The sequence below is a fragment of the Molossus molossus genome, unplaced genomic scaffold (assembly GCF_014108415.1).
Source record: "Molossus molossus isolate mMolMol1 unplaced genomic scaffold, mMolMol1.p scaffold_m16_p_1, whole genome shotgun sequence".
Lineage (NCBI taxonomy): Eukaryota > Metazoa > Chordata > Mammalia > Chiroptera > Molossidae > Molossus > Molossus molossus.
The window spans coordinates 5,443,452-5,466,232 of NW_023425344.1; the positions used below are offsets into that span (position 1 = coordinate 5,443,452).

The 22,781-nt window shown below is 57.0% G+C and overlaps 1 protein-coding gene across 1 annotated transcript in view; it reads right to left on the bottom strand.

Moving 5' to 3' along the window:
- Positions 1–7,586, bottom strand: part of SLC2A9 (solute carrier family 2 member 9) — a 121,973-nt gene extending 114,387 nt beyond the window's left edge. Inside the window, exons 1-2 of the mRNA XM_036278121.1 lie at positions 7,521–7,586; positions 2,279–2,378 (exon numbers count right to left, since the gene is read on the bottom strand). Coding sequence (XP_036134014.1) covers positions 2,279–2,341 — 63 coding nt within the window. The 5' untranslated portion in view covers positions 2,342–2,378; positions 7,521–7,586. The remainder of the gene's footprint in view (positions 1–2,278; positions 2,379–7,520) is intronic.
- Positions 7,587–22,781: the final 15,195 nt, after the last annotated feature.

Sequence of the window (22,781 nt, forward strand, 5' to 3'; positions counted from 1 at the left end):
CTCGTTTGAACAGGAAATGGACTTTTTTTTCCCCCATTCCTAAGTCATAGCAGCAACCGGAGCAACAAGGAAACCTGACTTCTCCAGAACCACTGGAGCACGGATTCTTCCTTTGGAAGCTTTTCCTTCTTAACAGGGCCCGTGAGCAGGGAGGAGAGAGAGACCAGCACATCTCCCTAAGAGACGGGACAGGCGAAGGGGTCCCCAACTTTGCAGTGGAAGCCTGCGGGGGCTCCCACCCTGACCCCACCCCTATTTTTCTCTTTCGATGCTTTTACTTAGCCTATCTGAACTACACCTGCCAATCCCCACTGTTTTACTGTGTGTCCTTAGGTGAGTCACTTTGCTTCTCTGAGCTACCACGTGTACAAGTGCAACACGGCAGACTGATCCCACCCGACTGTCCTGCAGAGTTGTTCCGAGGCTCGAATAGGAACCGCAAAGCCGTGCTGGAGACGGACAGGGGCTACCCTGCTGCGCTAGGACAAATGGCGGCCGTGTGTGGAAGAAAAAGAACCTGCCGCGGGGTCAGTGTCCTGTTCATCCAGCATTCAGAAAACCCGGTTCATGCGGATGTGGCTCCCGGGCCCGCCTGATCGGCTCGGGGGAAGCACGAGATCAGTCAGACCCGTGGGCGCTCAGGGGGGTGAGGATGATCTCACCTGTGGCCGGTTTGCCCACGTCAGAGAAGCACCCTAACTGCTCCAGGACAGGCCCCTTGGCCCTCTGCTCCAAGCCAGAGGCTGGCAGGGGTGTGTGGGAAACGGACCCCGGGAGGCCAGGGGGGCCTCAAGGCCACGACACAGAGGCAAGAGGCCAGCAAACGGCTGACGGTCGAGCCCACAGAAACGAGACCCGCTGGGAGCCTGTCACCCCACACGCGTGAGAACCTCAGCCGACGACGACAGCGACAGGGAAACCGTCTCGGTGGGGAAGCCGGGCTTCCAGAAGGAGACGCCAGCCCTGGTCATCAGGCTCACGGAGCACATGAAACACTCAGTGCGATGACCAGTCTGCGTCTTAGCCCCGCAGGGAAACTCTGGACTTGACGTTTAGCACGATGTGCCCCCCAACCCTCACCCCCTAGGCGGAGCTGGGGTCCAGAGCAGGACACCGCCACTCAGTTACGACATGTCAGCGATGGCTGAGGATTCCCCAGGAGAGCACAGAGGAGGTGCTGAGCTAACCTGGGGCTGGGTCATGGAAGACTTCCTGGAAGCGGTGGTCCCTGGATGAATAAGCCTGGGGAGTAAGCCTGATGAATAACCTGGCCGAGAAAGGTGTGGCGGGGTTACGAGGGGAGGGGGAATAGTGGGGTGTGGTTGGGACCTAGGGCGTGGGCGGGGCTCTGGAGGAGGGGAAATCCTTGGGTGTGGGCCAGGCACTGGCGGGAGACAGGGCACATCACCCAGTGCTGCCCAGAGGAGCCATGACTCAGCCCAACAGGAGGACCCAGGACCCACTTGGAGGGAGTGTCTCTGTAATATGACTCCGGCTGACCTGAGGCAGGTGGCGTGGCCTCCCTTGACCTCTCTTTCACACCTGTGAGATGAGAGGATAATGGTGCTCCGCCTGCCAAGTTCACACTTCCCTGGAAATATACCCATATTAATCTTTGTCCTGCTACATAAAGACTTTATATAAACAGGGACATGTTCTCTCCTGAGCCCTGATTGCTTCCACACCCATCACAGGGGACCAGGCACACGCCCGTCAAGGTTTGAGACCAGTTCCACCTTGAACTAGCTACAAGTGGCCTCGGCCCTCTCTGTGAAACCCGGTGGCGAAGCCTTCACCCTGGAGTGGCCAGGAGAACCCAGCACGGAGGGTGCCGACTGGCTCCTGATTCTTGCATCTGCTTTAAAGAGAGGCCCAAGGATCCCAAGGATGGAGAGAGGCTTTCTAAGTGCGGGAGGACTTCCTGGAGGAGGGGCTGGGGGCCTGGGCCTGTGGTGGTGTGGGGGATGGGTTTCAGTGTATCCTTAAGGATGATGACATCATGTTCAACATCAACGTCCCCTCTAGAGAAATGGCCTCTGGAATGAAGGTGCCTGCTCCCTCCCCAAATCCGGAAGGTCACCAGCAGTTAGCATTATTGTCAACTGAAGTCCCAGCCATCAGCGGGGCCTCACTGCATGCACTGCGCCCTGCCTCAGCTCTGCTCTCCTGGCCTGGCCTCCCCGTACCTGCGTGCCCCTGGGAGGGGTGGGGGCACGGAGGGACCGCCCCAGAGTCGCCGAGATACTCATGTAAGAGAGGGAAGGAAACCAGGACTGACCAGTTTCTTCTTCTCCGAAACGCCTTCCTTGTTGGCGGCTGGGTCGTTTTCACTGAGCTTCATGGTCTGTGTTCAGGTTTGGGACTGGGCTTCTCTGTTTCTGAGAAAGAGGGAGAAGAAAGAAGCCGTTACACCCTTGCCGTCCGATGGGGGCGACTCAGGGGAGGTGGCCCTGAGCCGGCGAGGGGTCCCGGTAATTACACAGGATGGGGGACCCTGCTCCCTTGGAGACCCGGACACCCCCTGCTCCTCTGCGGCCTCAGTGGCTCCATTTGTGAGACGTTGGGTTGACTATGTCTCTGGTGCCCACGCTGGCCCCATTGCTTTTCCATACGAGCCCCTCCCGGCACAGCGACATCCAGACGGCCATTCTCACAGTGGGCACACCTTGCAAACCCAGACTCTGCGTCCCCAAGATGTGAACATCAGAGCCGTGAAAATTAAAACCGAGTGCCCGCCTCCCCTGTCAAATCGGAAACAGCGACCGACATTGCCACCCCAGTCACTGGCATGACGGAAGTGAAAAACGCTCAGCTTCTCTGGGATTTGGGGATCTTTTTGAGCCATAAAGACATTTAGGCCCTCTGGCTCGACTCCTCCGTTTAGAGAAATTCATCCTAAAACAGTAAAAAAATGTGCACCAAGATCCAAGCCAGAAACTGTCACTGAAGCATTTTTTCATGTTAGAAAAAAGAGGATTCGCAACAGAAAAAACTACGTTAAGAGGAAAGTTTAAATAAATGACGGTGCCTCCATAGGATAGAAACGCACGCAGCACCTGACACCTGGCGTTAAAGAACCTTTGATGTCGTAGGGAGACACTCGGAATGATTCCTACGTGGTAAGAAGGGGACTAGCTAGAAAAGAATCGACGTTAGTCAGCGTTAGAAACAGATGTTCTTCAGAGTCACTCAAACGATACATGTACTTAAACTGTGTCTGTGTTTTAAATTTTAAATTAAACGCGAAACAAAATATTTAGACATTCAATTGTGTGTTCAACAAATATGGACTATGCCCCTGGCATCTCAGCTGATGGGCATGCAGTCCTGGGCAAGGAGACCTGCGCTGCCCTCATGAGCTCACATCTAGGAGAGTGTGGCGGTGGGCGCCAGCTGCTCGTGGGCACAGGCGGTGAGCTCATGTCCCAGCACAGGGTGCGACGCGGGGTCCTGGGTTGCAGATGTGAGCAGAGGACCGATCACAGATTTACATGCACAGAAAATGAACCGCTTGGAAGCAGCTGTTACCACTTGACTGTGCTATTTTAGCCAGTTATTCTCGTCTTTGTTTTTCTATAGTTTTCCATTTCTACCACTAGAAAAAGAAGGGTTATGTTTTGCAGATATGTTTTTATTGCTTTTTTTTAGAGAGAGGGGAAGGGAGAGAAAGATAGAAACGTCCATGTGATGTGAGAAACACCAATCAGCCGCCTCCAGCACTCTCCCTACTGGGGATGAAGCCTGAAACCTGGGCATGTGCCCTGACCGGAATGGGACCGGTGACCTCTTGGTGCCTGGGACGAGGCTCAAGCCACTGAGCCACACCAGCCGGGGGAGAAAGAAGTTTTTAAAATGCCTTTAAATTTTATGAAGAATTCGGCCCTTATGGTCTCAAGGAGCCAAAGAGACTTAAGCAGTAAAATTCTGGAAGAACGCAGCTCTTACGGGATGACGGGCTCTGAGGTCCAGAGTCGCTCCAGCTGGCCTGACAAGAGTGTGGCCGGATCAGCTGCTGTCGCCGACACTTCAGTGGGACCTGGGAGCTGTCCCCTGAGAAACACCGCCTGTCTCCTGCCAGCGCACACCAGGGACACTCCAGCTCACTGGACCTGCGTTTGCTGGCCTCTCTGGTATTTCTCGGGCTGCCTGTTGGCCTCGAGGACTTCCCTCCCCCGCCCACCTGCAGGCTCGCCGGCTCCGCCCCCTCCCTGCCCCTCTGGGAGTCTGGACCACTGCCTCCATCCCCTAGCTGCTCCCCTTCCCCTCGCAGGAGCCACCTGGACCAGCTGATAGCTCTCGTGTTCTCAGCCACCGTGACCTCGTCCCGAGGGCTCATTGTATCTGTCACCTCGGCTAGGCCATGCCGTGCGGTTGTCCGTCTGGAGACGAGGCGAATGTTGCTGGTGCTTTTAGAACTGTTAATATTTACTTTAAGTGACTTGGGTAGCTCTCCCTAAAAACGGGGGCCAGCCTCCCCCAGTCCCCGGAGACCCCGAGTGTGAACACAGAGGTGCCCCGGAGAGGAAGGAATTCGGCCTCAAGATGACGACATAGAAATGCTTCCTGTGTTTCCCAGCTTCAGGCAAAAACGGCAACATCAAGCCTTGGAATTTCCAGATTGCTGGCTTGTCACATGGCTTGGGGCTGGCTGTCCCCACACTCGCATGAGCCAATTCCTTAGATTCCACTGGTCCTCAACCTTCCCAAGGCCGCGGCCCTGTAATACATTCCTCTTGTTGTGTGTGGGTGCATCTGCATGTGGGCAGACCCGCCTGGAGACGGACAGAGGGGCGGTGTCTCGGTTCCTAAGACCATCGGAAATAATGTGTTTTCCGATGGTCTTAGGCGACCCCAGTGAAAGGGCATTTGACCCCCAAAGGGGTCGTGACCCACAGGTTGAGAACCGCTACCTGAGAACCTCCCCCCACCTCGGTCTCTTTCTCTAGCCACAGGTATCACACGTCTAACGTCCAGACACGCCTTTGGGTTCTGTTCTCTGAGCACCCTGACCCCGTGCTCCTCACACTGGGGGCACAGTCTGGTGCAGAGTGGGGGTGGGGGTGGGGGAGAGACGCGAGGACAGAGCTCACGCTGGGCTCCGGTGGGACAGCGTGGGACACGGGGAGCAGAGGGAGGGTGCCGTGGCCCCACCTGCCGCCCCAGGGGCTGCACTCGCGTAAAGGCGGTCAGCACGTACCCTAGGGACTGCGTGCCCCTGGAGCCGGCCGCGCGGTGGCCCTGCAGGCACTGAGGTCTGTGTCCTCCTCAGTCTCCCTGTGCGATGAGGGATGATTAGATACCAGGCCTCAAGGGATGCCTGCTGAGTCCTTGGTGTCTGCTTACAGCCGACTACCACTCATCGAGCTGGAGACACCCAGACAGTGATAGCCATGGGGGGGCAGGAAACGAAGAATTCTGTCTAGAGAGGGAGGTGGAGAGATGTGTGAAGCCTCCAAGTGCAAATATCACTCGGGCAGCTGGAAATACGCATGGTGCTGGAGCGCAATCCCACGGTCACTAACCTCGCAGGAAGAGGGTCACCAGGGAGAGTGGAGAAGGAGAGGAGCCCGACGGAACCCCGACCTGGAAGGAGCAGGTGGGGGCCGGAATGGCAAAGGAGACTGAGTTGGAGAAGACAGGGAGAGGGAGGGGTTAGAAATGACAAGACGATAATATCCCAAATGTATCAAGGACTCGGAACTGAACCCGAGACATGCGGTGTGCCCCAGGCCAGGATGGGGGAGGCTCATGCATTCTTCTCAGAATTATGGGGGATCATGCTGGGCACCAGCAGGATGTGTGGGGGGTGGACTGTGCTTCCTTCAGGGTCACGGTCACCTCCGATCTCCTAGTCCCAGGCCAGCAGGAAAGGACCGGGGAGCAGAGGCCTGAGACTGTGCAGCTCACCCTGCAGAGACCACCGCAGAGCTGAGAATGACCTCATCATCCTGAGATGTCACGTCACAGGTGGGAAGCTGTCTACCTGTGCAGAAAGCCTGCAACCAGGCGGCACGGAGCCAGGGGTTCAAATCCCAGTTCTACCGATCACTAGCTGTGCGGCTTGGGGAAAGTTATTAACCTCTCTGCACCTCTGGTCCTGTATGTCAGGTGGGGAAGGATAACAGGATCGCCTCCCAGGGCTGTCGTGAGGGTTAACAGAGGGAATGTGTGCAAAGCACATCGTGAGCGCTAACTGGTGGGGAACTGCTGTCGCCATCGCGAGCCGAGGCCTCTGCCAAGCGCAGGTGGGGCCCTTCTTGTCTGCGAGGTTCTCGCAGAACGGATGGCGTCTTAGAACTGCTAAGAAAGAGCGAGGGGAAACCCTTTGGTGTTTGACTAGAGCACCCTAAACTGCCTCCAAAACATTCTCTAAGGTAGAAATAGAGTAATAAATAATCTAACATAAAATGAAAACAAGCTCTGTGAACGAGGTTCTAAAAATACTAGCCTCCTGTCCTTTTGATTCACAGTAACAATATTCATACGGCTGCTAGTCAGCTCTGACACTCGGCCGGTGCCCGCCAGGGTGGCCAGGCCAGTTCTTAAAAGGCAGAAATGCAGTTGTGCCCACGCCTCGAGCCCCCCGGTGCCCACCTGCCACAAGCCAGCAGCTGCAGAGAGCAGGCCTCTGCTCTGGGCAACCCGATTGGCGCCGCCTGGGGTTGAATGCTTAGGAACCTACGTCCACTACCCCTGTGGCTGCTTCTCCCATCACTGAGCCCCACGGACCCGAGTGCTGACACCGCACCTGCCGTGTCGGAGACCAAGCAAGCGAGCCTCGTCGTGTCTTTACCCACCCAACCTCTCACGGAGCTCAGATCTGAGCCCCGGCAGCCTGAAGTCAGACCCTCACTTGTTAGCCTGCGTTGGGGAAAGGACAGAGGCAAAGAACAGGCAGTGACTCACCCACACACAGCAGAAGGTCAGTGGACAGCCCAGGGTCTTGTTCTCCCAAACCTGGCTCGTGCCAGCTGGAGGCCACCGCCCTGCAGTGGTACCAGGAGCCGCTGTCCCGAGCAAAGCCCAGAGGTTCCAGAGCCGCTGGTGGACACCTCTGCACAGGAAATGCCACGCCCCCTGGTCCCCGAGTGCTCTGTGTGAGAACACTTGGCTGGGACTTGATTTTCAATTTTCGGGATTAATTCTCTGCTGACTTTGGTAGGGAGCTATCACTAATCCTAACCCAAAACATAGAACAGAAATGTGGAAACAGAGCAGCTTAGAAAGAAAAAGAGAGAGAAGGGAGGGAAAGGAAGGAAGGGAGGGAGGGGCAGGGTGGGAGGGAGGTCACCGGACCCGGTCACCAGTCATTGGAAGAACAGCCAGCATTGACCATGACCCAGTTCATCTTTGTATTAACATCAGACACCGTGCTAGGCACTCAACGTGAATGTCCTCAGTCTTCACCATCGATGTCCAAACCCCCCAATTTTCAGATCCCTCCTTGCCGCCGCTCCGCAGGCGCTGCGGTCATTCCTGAAACCGCCCCAAAGCCGTCCCGGTCTGCGGGCGCCGCTTACCTGCTCCCTGGCAGCGTCTCGCCTGTCCCGGTCTAAAGAGCAAGGAGAATGAGCTCCACAGATAGACCGGCTCCCCGTAAAATCAGATATAAACCTGGGAAATTGTGAAAGAAAACAGCGTTAATGATTACGTGGCACCCGGTGGGGCCGTGACGGTAAACAGGCCGCGATGCCTATCTCGACAACTAATGAATGATTAACAAGCACGCCCAGGTTCGGCTCCGCGAGGTCCGGACCGGGAGTCGGAGGCACAGGTACCCCGGCGGAGCCCCTGCCACTGATGGGGTGACCTTCCTGGGCGTCAGGTCCCTTCCTGCCGACACGAGGATGGGACCAGAGGAGGACCAGCGTGCCGGGGCTGGCGAGGGCAGGGGCGGTGACAGGCAGGGCTTACAGAGCAGGACACGCGCGAACGCAGCGGATCGAGTGCTCACCCCAAGGCCAGGGTGAGGCTGAGCCTGCTGCTCTGTCAGCGCAGGAGGGGTCAGGCCGCGGAGAAACACGCGTGAGCCGAAAGTGAAGCACACGGGCGACGTCCATTCTCCCTTCAGGACCCTGAGACAAACGGAGGGCTGGAGTGGCAGAGAGCATGTAAGGGACCCAAAAGTGTGCCCGTGGAGCCGGGCGAGTCCAGCTCTGCCCAGGCACCTGACCAGAGAGAGGTGAGGGTGAGGGAGTGCAGGGAGGTTCTGGGGTGGAACACAGAGAGATGGGTGCCCAGGAGTCCCCGGCGTCTGCACATACCCAGGCTCCGGGCGACAGGGCGGTGCTGGGAACACGGAAAAGCCCATCCGGTTCCCTGGGCACCGACAGCAGCCCGACAGCAGCCCGACAACCTTCCCCGGCCAGCCCTGTTTCCCCAGAGCCTTGATGTTGGCAGGGGGTGGGCCTGGGGAACGGGGAGAAGTCATCTGCTCCCTGGGAGACATCTACTCAAGATGTCGACAGCGGCCAGCCTCCGATGTCTGACACGTCACGCTCTAGTGAGATGACATTTCCGTGATTTCCGTGCTGAAGGAAATGCAGACACACCAAGTGGGGGTGGCGTCCGAGCAATGGGACGCTCTCCGGCTTTGCAAACCCTCCGCGATGACCCGCTGGTGCCCGCCCTCCTCTGCCCAGCAGGCACCCAGGCTCGCTCTGGGCTTTGGATGTAACTGAATTGCCGGCCTCCGGCTCCAGCCTGCTTTGCTCCCATCCCCTCCAGGTTACTAGCTTCTGCTCGCTGCTCAGCCTTGAACACAGACGTGAGTGAGCATCACTAGGGGGATTCTGCTCGCTGCTTGAGCTTCTCAGAAACAGCCCCAAACAGAGCAGAACGAAAACACACAGCCCGCCGCACCAAAGCTCCTGCCTCAAAACTGCCTCCCCGAGGAGAAGGAAGTATGTTCCAGGGTAATGAGTGTTTGTCAGAGATTTATAGGTACGTGGTGACCAGAACCACAGCAACGGGAATTTGCCGAGCAGGAACAAAGTTCGCCTCCTCGGCCCTTGCTGGTACCTAGATGCCTGTGACGGTCAGTCACCTGCTGGCCTCGGCCCCTCCCGTCCCCGCTCCCTTGACACGCAGGAAGCCTGAGTCCGGTACTTTCTCAGATGGTTGTGTAGGAAGCGATCCACCGTCCTCTCGCTGGCTTTCTGGGTCCGGCGTTCTCCTTGTCCTGACACCTGTCGGTCCTTTACTGGCCGTGGCGCGGCGGGTCGTATAGGCTTGGACTTGGCTGCATCTTCAGCTGCGGTGAAATCGCTCTGGCCAGGATTATCCAACCCCTGGTTTCGCAGCATCTAGACAGACCGTGTAGGAGATGACTGAGAGCCAGGCAGTGGGGTCAGGCCTCAGCCCCCCCTGCTGCTCCCCAGCGTGTCACCCAGGCAAGTGCGTCCGACAGCGGCTGGGGCTGCGCGCCTCAGGGCCGTGTGCGGACCAGTGAGGCGCGGCCCGGGACTGCTCGCCATGCAGCAAGCGGCCCGTGCTTGTCCACCATTGCTGTTCTTATCGGGACAGCTCCTTCTTGGTCATTACTTTTATTCTTGTGTCTTTATTTATCCTTTTTCAGACGTTTGTGGAGCCCCTGCCATGTGGCCGACGTAGTGCTGGATAGGAGGAGGGCAGACCCGTTCCTTCTAGTGGGCAATTCGGAATCGCTCAGAAGGATGAGCCCTGGGAGGGGCCTGCGTTCAACGGGCACCTCCTTTGTGCCAGGCCTGGTTATGCGTAGCCTCACTTACGCTAAAAGCATGCCAGGGTTCTAGAAGTCACCCCACTTGCCCAGAGCACCACGGCTTGTGAAGGAGAACTGAGGTTTAAAGAAAGACCACCCACTGTGCTGCCCCCCATTCACCACTGCTCTATGGAAAAGCTCCTCATCGGAGGGGACCCTCAGAGTGACCCTCTGGGCCTTGGTGTCAGAAACATTTCTCTTTTTTCTTTGGGGCAGCCCAGCACCCAGACTTTCACTCTGGAGGGCCTCGCACTCATGGGTCTTGGGGGCTCATCTCCCCACGCTCTCAAGGATTTCCCCCCAGCGACTATGCCGTTTCCCTTCAGCATCACCAAGTTCGCCATCTCTGTTCCAGGCTCGGAACAGAAATGTCTTAATATCGCCAGTCAAACAAACAGCAACAAAGGCAAAGGCGTGGAGACACTGGAGCCTCGTTCGTGGCTGGTGGGAATGTAAACTGGTTTGGCCCCGTGGAGAAGAGTCTGGTGGCCTCTGAAGAGCCGGACACGGAGTTACCCTGTGATCGGCGGCTCCAGGCCTAGTGCAGACCCAGGCCTGGAAATGGGTGTTCGGCGCAGGCACCGGGGCACCGAGGCTCATAGCGGTGCTGTTCACCGCAGCCAGAGGGGGGCACGGGCCGAGTGCCCGTCAGCCAACGAGAGGAGAGACGGTCGTGGTTTATCTACACAGTGGAATAGTATACAGCCGTGTAAAGAAATGACAGCCTGATTGATACATGTTACAACGTGGAAGGACCAGGACACGTTTGATCATTTCGTTCAAATGAAACGCTCAGAATCGGTGAAACTATAGAGGCAGAGAGCGGATGAGGGGTGGCCAGGGGCTGGGGGAGGGTGCGGATGGGGAGCAGCGATTCGATGGGCAAGGGTTTGCTTTGGGGATGATGAGAAGGTTCTGGAACTAGACGGAGGTGCTGCTGGCACGACTGAGTGCTGAATGCCACCGAAGCATCCACCCTAAAGTGGTTCGTTAATAAATCAAAGCAAACGGTTAATTTGATGGAAGTGGATTTCACCTCAGTTGAAAACAACAACACTTAGTTGACCCCATGGCTTCCAGCCCTCACCCCTTTCTCAGGCTCTTTGCAGAAAATTCTCCCAAGGAGACTCCGCCGTCTCCACTGGCACCCTCCATTCTCCTCAGCTCCTGCCCGGAGGGTCCTGACCCACCACAGACTCAGGGTGCTCTTCTCGGGACATAGTGACCCCAAGTCAGCAGTCAATTCCCTGGACCCTCCCAGCAGCCTGGATGAAGCTGACCACCCCTCTTCCTCCTGGGTCCTCCTAGAAGCATCCTCTGCAGCCAACACACTGGCCGGTGCGCCCTCTGCCTCACTGTCCATCCTTCTCCGTCCATCCAGACCACCGCGGTGGAGCGTCCCAGGACTCAGCCCAAAGCCTCTCTCTGTTCTACTCACACTCTTCCCATGAGTGACCTCACCCAGACTTGTCACCTTAAAACCAACGATAGGCTGCTGACATCGAAATCTGTCCCTCTGACTCAAACCCCTCCCCCCACGATCCAGACGCAAGTGTCCACCCTCCAGTCAGTGCCGTCACTTGGCTAAGAAGCGTTCCAAACATAGCAGGTCCCAAACTGAACTTCTGATGTCCGGGTTCCAGCCCCCGCCACCCCCAGTTTCTCAGCCCAAATATCCGACTCCTTCCCTCCTCTGGAGTCCCTCCTAGTATACCTGTCCAAGTCATCAAAACTGCCGCCAATTCTGCTCTCTGTTCTATTTGGGGCAGATGACATCAGCTGTCACCTGGGAGACTGCCTGCCGCAGCCCCCTGGCAGCCTCTCTGCGCGTCCCCCACTCCCCGGATGGTTCATCCAGGGGCGCCTAGAGTACCTTCCTGCGGCAAGACCCGGACCACGTGACCCACCCTGCCCGAAGCCTAGTGGCTTTCCTAGAGTCAGACCCCACCTAGCCGGCCCCTCGACCCAGATGCAGAGCCCCCTCCTTGCTCGTTGAGGTGACAAGGCTTCGGCACCCCAACCTGGCTTCCAGCGCTGTCTGTGCAGCCAAGCAGCTGTGTGACGTAAGCGGGTCACATGAAGGTCCCTGATAACAAGGTGGGTGTTCCTACCCATGTTGGGCCCAGAGCGAGAGGCAGGGGCCACTGAGGAGCATTCTCTACGCAGAGGTGGGCCGGCGACAGTCTGGGGCGACGGCCCCGTGTCCCACGGTGGGGGAGGGACCTCCTCACCCGGCTGTTCTCCTGCTGCTTGCTTCCCAGGTTCTCTGCATGTTCCCAGGCCTGCGTGCATGGTTTCTCTGCCGACTCGGTCACCGGCTTCCACCATCGGCCCACCGAACTCACTTTCTACCCAAGCCCCTCAGGGCGCGTTTGAGTTGCTTGTCGCCAGGAGTCCAGCCTGTCCATCGGGCTCCCCGTAGGAGCTGCCTCCAGGCCTCTCCGCACTCGTCCTTCCTCTGGAAGCTCAACCCACGCCCGTGGGGCCAGGCAGTTTGCCGTGGGTCAGTCCTGCCGTGGGCTTGACCACGTGGTTGGAAACACAGAGCAAATTCCTTGTGACGAGAGAAGTCAGTGAACTCAGTGCAGTCCTGGAGACCCCCTTGGAACTTCAGTCATTTGAAAAGGGGAAAAGTTGGCCTGGCTGGTTGCTCAGTGGTTAGAGCATTGCCCTGGGGACTGAAGGGTCTCAAGTTCAATTCATGACCAAGGGCACAGACCTGGGTAGCAGGTTTGATTCCCAGACCTGGTCAGAGTCATGTGCGAGGCAACCAATCAATGTGTCTCTCTCACATCAATGTTTCTCTCTCTCCCTCCCTCCTTTCCACCCCCCTAAAAAAAAAAATCCAATGGAAATATATCCTCAGGTGAAGATTAATAAAAATAAATAAATGAATAAAAAGGGGAAAAGTTGAATGAGTTTCTAGTCACAGGCGCCTCCTCACCCAGGGGTTCTGTTTTCCCCCCTTTAATTTTAAATAAGTCAACATATAACTACTACACTCACACAAATGAAGGCAAACAAGTAGTCCTATTTTGCTGCTAAAAAACGTTTTCAAAAGAGAAATGACAAAGCCGCTTTTCATGTTATGTAGAAACTAAGATGGAGAACTTTTGCCCGGCCGGTGTGGCTCAGTGGTTGAGCGTCGCCCCATGAGCCAAGAGGTCGCCGGTTCGATCCCCGGTCAGGGCACATGCCCAGGTGGTGGGCCTGATCCCTAGTGGGGGGCCTGCAGGAAGCAGCCAATCTATGTTCTCTCTCATCAATGTTTCTCTCTCTCTCCTTCTCTCTCTCTAAAATCAATAAAGAAAAAAAAAGATGGAGAACTTTCAAAAGTGTGTGAAGATCAAGGAGACTCTCCACGGATCTCAAGCTCCACTGGTACCATTTCGGGTCTGACTGGAGCCCTCCCGGAGCTTTTGCTTTAACTTCACCAGCAGGACATGGTCAGACCTGTGCCTTGGTTTAGTTCTCAGTTTGAAATAAATTCAAAACTTCCACCTGTTTTTTAAAAGGTGGAGTGGAATGTTCTCAGCTTCAGACCCTCCTCTTGGCTCATCACTTTGGTTGAAGCTGGAAGGGCCCGGCTTTGGCTCCCACAGTGACCCAGCCTCAGTCCCTGACTCTGCCATCAACCAGTATGTGACCTTGAGCAACTCAGTGAGTCTCTCTCAGCTCAGCTTCCTAACCTGCATCACGAGCGTAACAGTATGTCCCTATGTGAGGATTAATGACCGTGTGTGGCCATAATACTAAACACCTCCCAGAGACTCATGAATTGGACCTATTTTTTACATTAGTAAGTCAATCATTCATGAAATTGAGTGGGTCCAAGGTAAATATTTATATGTAGCTGCTCATTCAGAGTGCCTCCCAGTTTCTTGTTTGGCTTGACCAGCGTTGCCTAATGACGTAGGAGCCTTTGGCCGCCCCGAGCGGGTCTTGATGACCTTGGGATTCCCAAGGAGACTCAGCCCATGGTTTAGGTGTTGAAGGAAAGGCTGTGGACCAGACACTGGCCAGCTTGGATCTTCCTTAGTCCTGCACAGGCTCATTGGAGCTACTTCACTGAGCTCCTGCTGGGCTCCCCCTCTTCTGTGGCCTCCTTCCACATTCTTCCGTGGGGCCCCTCTGCTCCCGTCTTCTGTGGCCTCCTTCCACATTCTTCCGTGGAGCCCCTCTGCTCCCCCTCTTCTGCACTCTGCACAGGGTCTCCAATCCCGCCCCTCTGCTCCCCCTCTTCTGCACTCTGCACAGGGTCTCCAATCCCATCAGCATGCAGAGTACTCCCACGTCATTAGCCGCCCCCCCCCCCCCCGCTCCAAACCTGCTCTCTTAGGTCTTTCCCTTCCAGGTAAATGGCATCATTCTACCTACTACCCACACCCCACCTTGACCTTGAGATCCATCCAGAATCTGACCACTTTTCCTCAAAAGCGGCTGTTCCACTGAGTCCGAGCTGGCGTGGCTTCTTGCCTCTTCTCCCCACCTCTGTCCCTGCCACACATACCACCACCACCAGCACCACCTGCACTGGTGAAAAAGCATTTAAGAAAATGAACAGAATCCATGGGTCCCTTTGGAGTCTATGCTCAACAGAGTTCCGAGTCTGTCGCCTGTACTGGCTCTTACCTTGAGGGTCAAGATGACAGGACCTTCCTCCCAGCCAGATGAATGAAGCCTCTGAGGTCCCCTTGACCTAGGGCCCTCCAGCTGCCGGCCCCACCTCCTCAGCTGAGGTTGTGTACAGAGTTCAGGCGTACGCTCTGCCCTAAGGCAGCAGAGACTCTTGCCCTGCTCAGGGAAGGGCCCCAGGCCCCAGGCCCCAGCACCAAGGACAGGCAAGGTGGAAGGACCTTCCCCACTGAGCAGGAGCACTGGCCGGAGCCGCTGCTCTCTGGGACCCCCCCTTGCCCCCTTCCAACCAGCATTCTGCAGCCTCTGACAACTCTTCTCAGTGGGGACACCCACAGGACCTCAGCCTTCCAAGACTTACTTTTCTGGGTCTGACAAAGCTTGGGTCAGGGCAAGGGGTTGGGAAGGAAAAAACAGAACAGCAAATCCAAGTGCTGAACTTTGCGATACGCATTCTCCCAACCTGGCCAGCCTAGGATCAAAGTGTGTGTGTGGACAGACAGGCTTGACTGGAGGGCAGGAAGACCACCTTGCTTGCATTGAATGCTTCATTTGCATATGTCTAAGATAAGGTTTGCATGACAATGGCTGGAACACAGCCTCGAGGGGACAAATGAGTCGCATGACTCAAGAATGTCTGGGTTTGTTATTTTTTAGCTTCAAAGTCTCTTTCCTCAGTAAAAAGCGAGAGACAAGGCTAGGCTGTATGGTTTGCAGAGATGCCATCTCAAGGAAATAATTTACATAAATCCACTTGTAACCTGGGGGAACCCATCTGCAAATAAATGGAACTGTGTCCAAAGATCTGGAGCATTTGCTCCCTTGCAAAGCTCCCTCTCTCTCCAACCAGCATGTGCTTGTGGTTCATTGCATTGCACTGATCCAGCGGGCCGAGAGACAGCGGAGCCCCTCTTGCAACAGGGTGAAGGACAGGTTCTCTGAGGAGGTCAGGGGAAGGCGAGTTCTCCCTCCGGGTGAAGGGCAAAGAGGCAGAGCAGGGAGGGGCAGAGTCAAGACTGACACCCGAATGGCCCAGTGCTGTGCTGGGGGCTCATTCCAACCTGAAGAGTAGCCGTAGGCAAGGCCACATGCGAACACCTATTTGCTGCATTTTGCCAAGCAAGCTCTCCTCCAGGAAAGAAATCCATCTATCCATCCGTCCATCCATCCATCCATCCATCCATCCACTCACTCGCTTATTCATTTATTTATTCAACAAAGGCTTCCCGAGGACTTCCTAGGGAGAGAGACACAGGGGCCGTCACTGCATGGAACACGCTCCTTCGTTCACTCGGCACACACGGAGCCAGCCTGCAGCCCTGGCGCTGTCCTGGGCACAGGGTGGAGCCATGCCAACTCCCAGGCGGAAATGCCCATCATGGAGCCACAGTCCAGGGGACAGATCAGAAAACAGAACACGTCAGTAAACGGCGGTGCATCAGAATGAGGTAGATGCTGTGCGAGAAAAACCTGAGAATGGGGACAGGAAGCGGGGTGGTGGCGGAGCGGGGGAGAGCGCAGAGTGTATAAAGATGGTTCTGGAAGGCCTCCCTGGAAAAGTTTGAGGTCTGAGCAATGACTTGAAGAAAGGAAGAAGCTGAGCCACGTGAACCTCGGGGCCGTGGTTACGATCACCAAAGACGGAAGAGTCTGTGGGAACTGGAAGAGGGTTCCCCACCCCTGGGCAGCAGGGGGGAGGGGCGGCACTGCCGGAGTGCAGAGTGAGGACAGCGACAGGAGGTCTCTCCAGAGTGGTAAGTAGGTCAAGAAGATGGATCTGCCGAGTTGCTCGGACTGAATCCTATAGGTGAGAAACTTGCTTTGGGTGGTGGGATCGTGGGGTGAGGGAGAAGTTAAGATGCTGGTTCAAACCACCCTGGGTTCGAACCCCAGCTCCACCACTGGCTCTGTGACCTTGAGCCAGTCATTTACCCTCTCTGTGAAGTGGGAAGAACCACAGAAGCCACCTCCCAGGGTCCAGTGGCTTGGACTGTATCTGCATGCGTGTTTCTCCCAAAGAGCATGGAGGGGCAGGTGAACAGGTGGGGGCCGAGCCAGACTTGCAGCAGGGGATGCGTTTGAGGGCTCTGGAAGGAAGCCCCCAAGTCCCCCCATCTCCCGCCCCAGAGCGGGACTGTCGTATGCAGAGACGACTGGCCCTTCATTGGAGGCACGGTCCCCAAGCGCTGGCCATCTTCCTGGCTACATGCCAGAGCTAGGCGAGGTTCTGCCCCCTGGTGTTGTTATCTGGGTGTGTGGCACACATACCACCCCTATCATGCAGGTAGGCTTGCATAGAGTGTGTGGGGTCAGAGGACACAGCTTCACCCTGGAGTGACCTAGAATGCCAGAGAGGCATTGACACTAACTAGGGAGCTTCTGAAAAGCAGGTTTCTGGCCCGGCTGGTGTGGCTCAGTGGTTGAGCATCGACCCATGCACCAAGAGGTCGCTGGTTCAATTCCCAGTCAGAGCACATGCCCAGGTTGTGGGTCCGATCCCCGCTGGGGGGCGTGCAGGAGGTGGCTAATCGATGTTCTCTCTCATCGATGTTTCTATCTCCCTCCCTCTCCCTTCTTCTTAAAATCAATAGAGAAAAATTATTTTAAAAAAAACAAAACAGAGTTCTGGTCCCCACCCAGACCCAGTGATTCTGTCCAACCAGAGGAAAGGTCTAATGAGCTGTAATTTTAATGTGTCCCAGGTGACTGCAGTTATCAGCCAAACTGGTAAATGCCGGTCCCACGCAGCTCCCTCTCTTTGCAGACAGAAGCGAGGTTCAGAGACTTGCCCGAGGGTGCGCAGGACTGTGTAGGAGCAGGGCTTGGACCCAGAGCTCTCACTTCCCAGTCTGCATCTGTTCGACCACACAGCCTAGTGCCCCAAACGGGGAGATGAAACAACAGAAAAGTATTTCTCCCAGTCCGAGACCAAGGCATCAGCAGGCCATGCTCTCGACAGGCTGTAGGCGGGGTCTGGCCCGTGCCTTCCTCTTGGCTTCCGGTGATTGGTTGGCCTTCCTTGGCTTGTGGCTGTATCACCCCCATCCTCACGTGGCCCGAGCATCCTCTTCTTATCACAGTATCAGTCATGTTGCATTAGGGCACACCCTCGCCGTCCTAACTACCTCTGCCATGACCTATCCCAGAGAAGTTCCCCTTCTGAGAGAGCGGGGGTCAGGACGTCCGAAGACGCCGTTCCAGCCCCGGCATCCTCCCAGGCTGGTCCGTTACTGCGACGGATGGACGGACAGACGGGGCGCAGTCGGTTTACAGGGGCGAGTGCAGGAGACACGGAGTTTATTCTGTGTTACTGATTCCTGTATTATTCCCCAGAGGAACCACTGCAAACCAGCTTCGCCCCGCTGTGGGGATTGTCCTGGGCCGCCTCGCTCCAGGAAGATGCGGGGGCAATGACGAGAGGAAGCCGGGAAGACAGGCCTAGTGTTGTAAGAATCATGAGTAAGTCACAGCTGAGAGCCACGGCCCGGAGGAGCGGAGATCACTAACAGACGAGGGTTAGAGGCGGCATGCACCACGAGGACACGGTGTCTCTCGGAGCCCCTGTCCTCTGACCCCCCGGAACCGCCTGCACTTGGAGTTATTGTCCCAGGAAGGCAGCTGTGGGCCCAGAAAGGACCCCTCGAGCAGAGCAGGTGCTTTGGGAGTGTCTTCTGGTCTCCCAGGCTTGGAGATGTTACATCCCAGGCTTGTGGCTCAGGTTGTTGTGGGAAATCAGCAAGTGATGCAAATAAATCATAACTGGAACACGTAACATTTTTATTGAGCTTTGTAATTCACAAAACACCTTCAGGTTTATTGTCAGAAATGATCCTCCCGAGAACTGTGCGGGGTGGACCGAGCCAAGCTTCATGCAGTGAGAAGGCGGAGGGCAGGGAGGTGGCCCACAGTCACACGAAGCTGTAAATGAGTCACAGCTAAGCCAGGTGTGCGGTTCTGTCCAGGCCTCGTCCCACCTCTCCCAGTCAGTCCATCCATCTTCCATCCATCATCCACCCACCCATCCATCCATCCATCCATCCACCCATCCGTAGGCATTTAAGGAAATAAATGGCTGTATTCCATTTAAAATATAATTTATTCTGCTGACTTCTAAATTCACATGATCTCATCCATTTTCAACAACAGCCTATGAAACAACCCCAGCAAGTGTCCCCCCCAGGGCAAGATGCTAATAAACGTCACAAGCAACCACCATCCCAGCCAGGTGGGGTTCTGCTGGATGGGACCCTGAGAAGAGATGCCGGAAGATCAGAGCTCACCCCCGACCCCCATCCCCAGCTTCGGCCTCCTCTCCTTCTAGCCAAGAAAGACCACCACTTCCTGGGGAAGTCTCGAGCTGCAGTGCACGGGACGAACTGAATCGCGAGGGTCGGTGGGGAGCCGCTGAGATGCAGGAGCTGGGTTCAGTGGCTACGCTGGAGTTGGTATAGAAGCAGAGAGCAACACGCGTGCCCGATAACACGGAACCGCTTGTTACTAGTAGGGGCCTGTCCTGTACTAGACCCTCAGAGAAACTGCGTTTCATCCCCCTAGTCATCCTGAAAGAATCGTTCGTGAGATGGGTACGTGGGATTCAGAGAAGGTGAGCGGCTTGCGGGCTGCCAGACCATTCTGCTGCCTTTCCCTATAGACTGTTGCCAGGGGTGCCCCCAGGGGGGCAGAGGTTTTTCTCCCCTTCAAGCTCTCTGCAGTCACCAAGCACCTACTGCGACCAGGCTTCGGGCACAGCAGGGAACAGGTAGCTGTGGGATTCTCCAGATGTTCACACCAGCGCCTCTGGGCAGCACATATTAGAGGTTCTAGACGTGGGAGTCTCTCCCTGTCTGGCAAGCTGTCTAAGCATGAAGCTTCCTGTGAGTTACTATCCAAAAACATCCTGCCAAACACATTCCCAAACCATGTTCCTGGACTGGGCTTTCGTTCCACCTGTCTGGCTCCCCGGTCCCGGAGAACCAGGTGGCATGCTCAGAGAAGCTGTGCCTTCTGCATCGAGCACAGAGCTCCCCAAGAAGCCGGGTGCGCCCAGCACTGCAGCCTCTATGCCCCTCGCTGCCTGGGTGACCGCAGGCTCAGCACCTCTCAGGTGTCCAAGTGCAACTGCCCGGCACGGGCTGGCCAGCATCCTCCCTGTCGCCCTGTGGGGCTGAGCCGGGGGTGTTTCCCTTCCTCCGCAGCGCGGTCTTGACCTTATAAATCAGTGGCTCATAAATGCCCTCCGTAAGACCAGGGCCAGGTCGGCTGAGGAGCACAGGGATTTTCCAGGCCCACCCCTTGGGATTCTGATGCCATAGACCTGGGATGGGGCAGGCCACCTGCTATTAACCCACGACAACCCCGTTCCTGATATGCAGTCTTCAAACAACCCATCAGGCTGATCAGTGTTTCCCAAACTTCAGCCTTAGCTGGCCACCCCTCGGACGGTACTTGTACAAGTTACTTGGAGTTCATTCTGTTTTTGCATCCAGCTTTGCCCTAAGCCAGTGGTTCTAACGTCCCTGGAAGAGTGTTGTATAAAATTCCCAAGCCAGGCCCCTCCCTGGGCTGGAGCACTTTAAAGGCTCCCTGGACAATTTGAAGGCGTGGCCACGGGTGAGGACCACAGCCTTAAGCAACCATGTGCCTGAAATTGAACAGACAGCAAAACAGATCCATAAAAACGAACCTGAGTGCGCTCATTCACAAACAGCCCAAAGCGTCCTAGGCTCCAGGCCTTGAGGACCCCTGGGCGGGACGGGAAGCCCTCCCCTCAGACCCACAGCGAGAAAAAGACGGACCTTCCCTCCCTGAGGCCCCCAGGCCCCCAGAGGCTGATTGTTCTAGAAATAGGAAGTGACTCACAGAGAATTCAACTCCAGCTACTCTGCCCCACGTCAGGGGCAGAGAGGTGGGTGGCCCTCCTTCCGGAGGGGCTGGCTTGAGGGGTGACAGGACACTGTATGTGCACCAGCTTGTGACACCTGCTGAGAAGTTTCTGGCGGACTGGGGTCCGGATCCAGGTGAGCGCATCCCTCCGCCAGCAGGCTGGTCCCACCGTGCTCACCCCTGACGTTGACTCCTGCTTCCTTCTCGGGTCAGGAAAGGGGTGTGGGGTTACTGCTACCACAGAAGCCCAGCTTCCATCGCCCTCCTGCCGCTGGGACTCGGCAGCATCCCGCTGTCTGCGCTCCCGGCTGCCCCGCGCCCTCGTTCCCAGCCAAGCCTGACGCCGGGAAGCTGTGCCCGGCTTGCAACAGGCCGTTCACGGACCTTCAAACGAGCTTCGGATCTCCTGACCCGCCAAGAGCTATCGGGACGCACTGATTCTCCAGAGCGAGCGGAGGCCTCTCTGCTCGGGGTCCACAGGCGGACTCCCCGGGGGTTCCAGGGCACCCTCTGGATGGCACGGCAGGGCACCGGCAGGTGCCTCAGACATCGAACAACTGCCCTCGACTAGGTGTTTCGGTCCAGTTACGGAAACTCCAGAAAGTGACGTAAGGGGGCATGGGAGGCAGTATCAGCAGACTCTCACCTGCACTGAGGACAGGTGTGACCTGACGTCCGTGGATGTGGGCTGGGGGTGCCCAGGTGCGGGAGCGAAAGGGCCGAGGTGGGAAGGGGCTTGCGTGTGAGGGGGGAGACACCACTGTGGCTGAAGCCTGCCCCAGTGGGGCCGGGCACAAGGCTCGGGATGTGGGGTAGAGCCATGGGAAGACAGTAGGGTGCATGTAAATTTGGACAGGGGTCGAGGGGACGATGCGGTCGGCTCTTTACCGAGGCCTCTTGGGCAGCGCGTGGAGCTGGGTTCTTAGCGTCGGGGGAGATGGAGGAAGCTGCCGTCACCGGTGAGCCGTCCTGCCTCAGACCCCGCTGGAGAGGCCGCCGTGCAATCTCCCCCCCTCCCCAGGAAGTCCCCGAGGACAGGCAGTGTGGTGCAGTGGATAGCGCGGGCTTTGGCTTCAGAGACACACAGAGCAGGGGTCGGATCCTGACGAGCTCTCTGTGACCCTGGTCAAGCTGCGAGACCATGCTGAGCCACGATTTCTTTCTGGGAAAGGGAGCTCGGACTCTCCCTTTACAGGTAGAGAGCCACAATGAAGTAGGTGCGTGTAGAGTCAGGCACTTTGGGGTGCCCCGTTAGACTCCCCGTCCTCTCTAGGCACCAAACAGCCTCTGCTTGTCCCCCTCGGGTTCCTCTTTTCGTCCTGTGCCGTGAAAATCAGTCCTGCTCTTAGTGGCTCATTGTAACGGACGAGCCTGTTATCCTGGGTGGCGTTGCTGCGAAGAGCTAAGACTGTCCTGCACCGGAAGCTGGGTGCTTTGTCACATCCTCGCACCATCCCCCAGCCCTGCTGTTCCAAAACCAGCCTGGCCCAGCCCCGGACTGCGCCCCTCCTCCCTCCGTCCCGCTGCTCCGAACGCCCTCATCGCTCAGAACGCCACCTGAGCCGCCCCTTTTCCAAGAAACCCCTCCGATCTGCCCAGAAATCTTCTGGATGGAGTACCCTGCTTTATACATGAAGAAGCTAAGCGTGAGCCCTCGGTTGCTGTGCAGGCCCCTTCGCCTGCTTTTACCCCCTGCTCCGTGTTCGGGCCCAGCCGACAGCAGCGCTGGCGGGCATTGCGGAGGCCCGCGGCTGCCAGCAGGGGTGGTGTGCCAGCACCCCCGGCCCTGGGCTGGGCTCTTTCCGCTGTGGCCCCGAGATGCCGGGTCTCGGAGCCCTCAGGCCTCAGGCACCACCTCCCTCCGGTGACTCAACTGAGGCAGACTGAGCTCTGCTTCCCAGGGCTGGGCCGCCCCCGCCCTGCCGCCCCGACCCGGCCTGCTCAGCCCACCCTCCTGGGAACCTGAGCTGTCAGGAGCACGTGGGCCAGCGCAGGCGACTCAGCCCCCTCCTCCTGGAGGCCTGGCCCGCGCCATGACTGCATCTGTCTGAACGTCAGCACCCGCGTCTGTGAAATGGGAGTACAAGCAGTAACCCCGCTCGCGGCCGCTGGGAGGGACCCGGGACCCTCGGGGAGGCTCGGCTGCGTGACCACCTGTCCACAGGGACGAGGCCGTGGATCGACGTGAACTGTTGCTGTTAGACCAGGCCTCACGATTAAACCCGTCCTCTCCACGCTCACCATTTGGGTAATAAAGAGAAAGAAAAATACAGCTGCGAGTATAGAGACCAGCGGTAGCAGAGTCCGAGCGCTTCCTGACACCTGAGCTGCGGCTTCCCCACTGGTAAGGCTGCAGCTCCTAAGTCGCACTTGGTGTCAAGATTAAAAGGGGTGAAGGCGCCCTGGCTGGTTTGGCTCAGCGGTTAGAGCATCGGCCTGCGGTCCAGAGAGACCCGGGTTCGGTTCCCGCTAAGGGCATGTACCTCGGTTGCAGTTTGTCCCCGGCCCTGGTTGGTCGTGC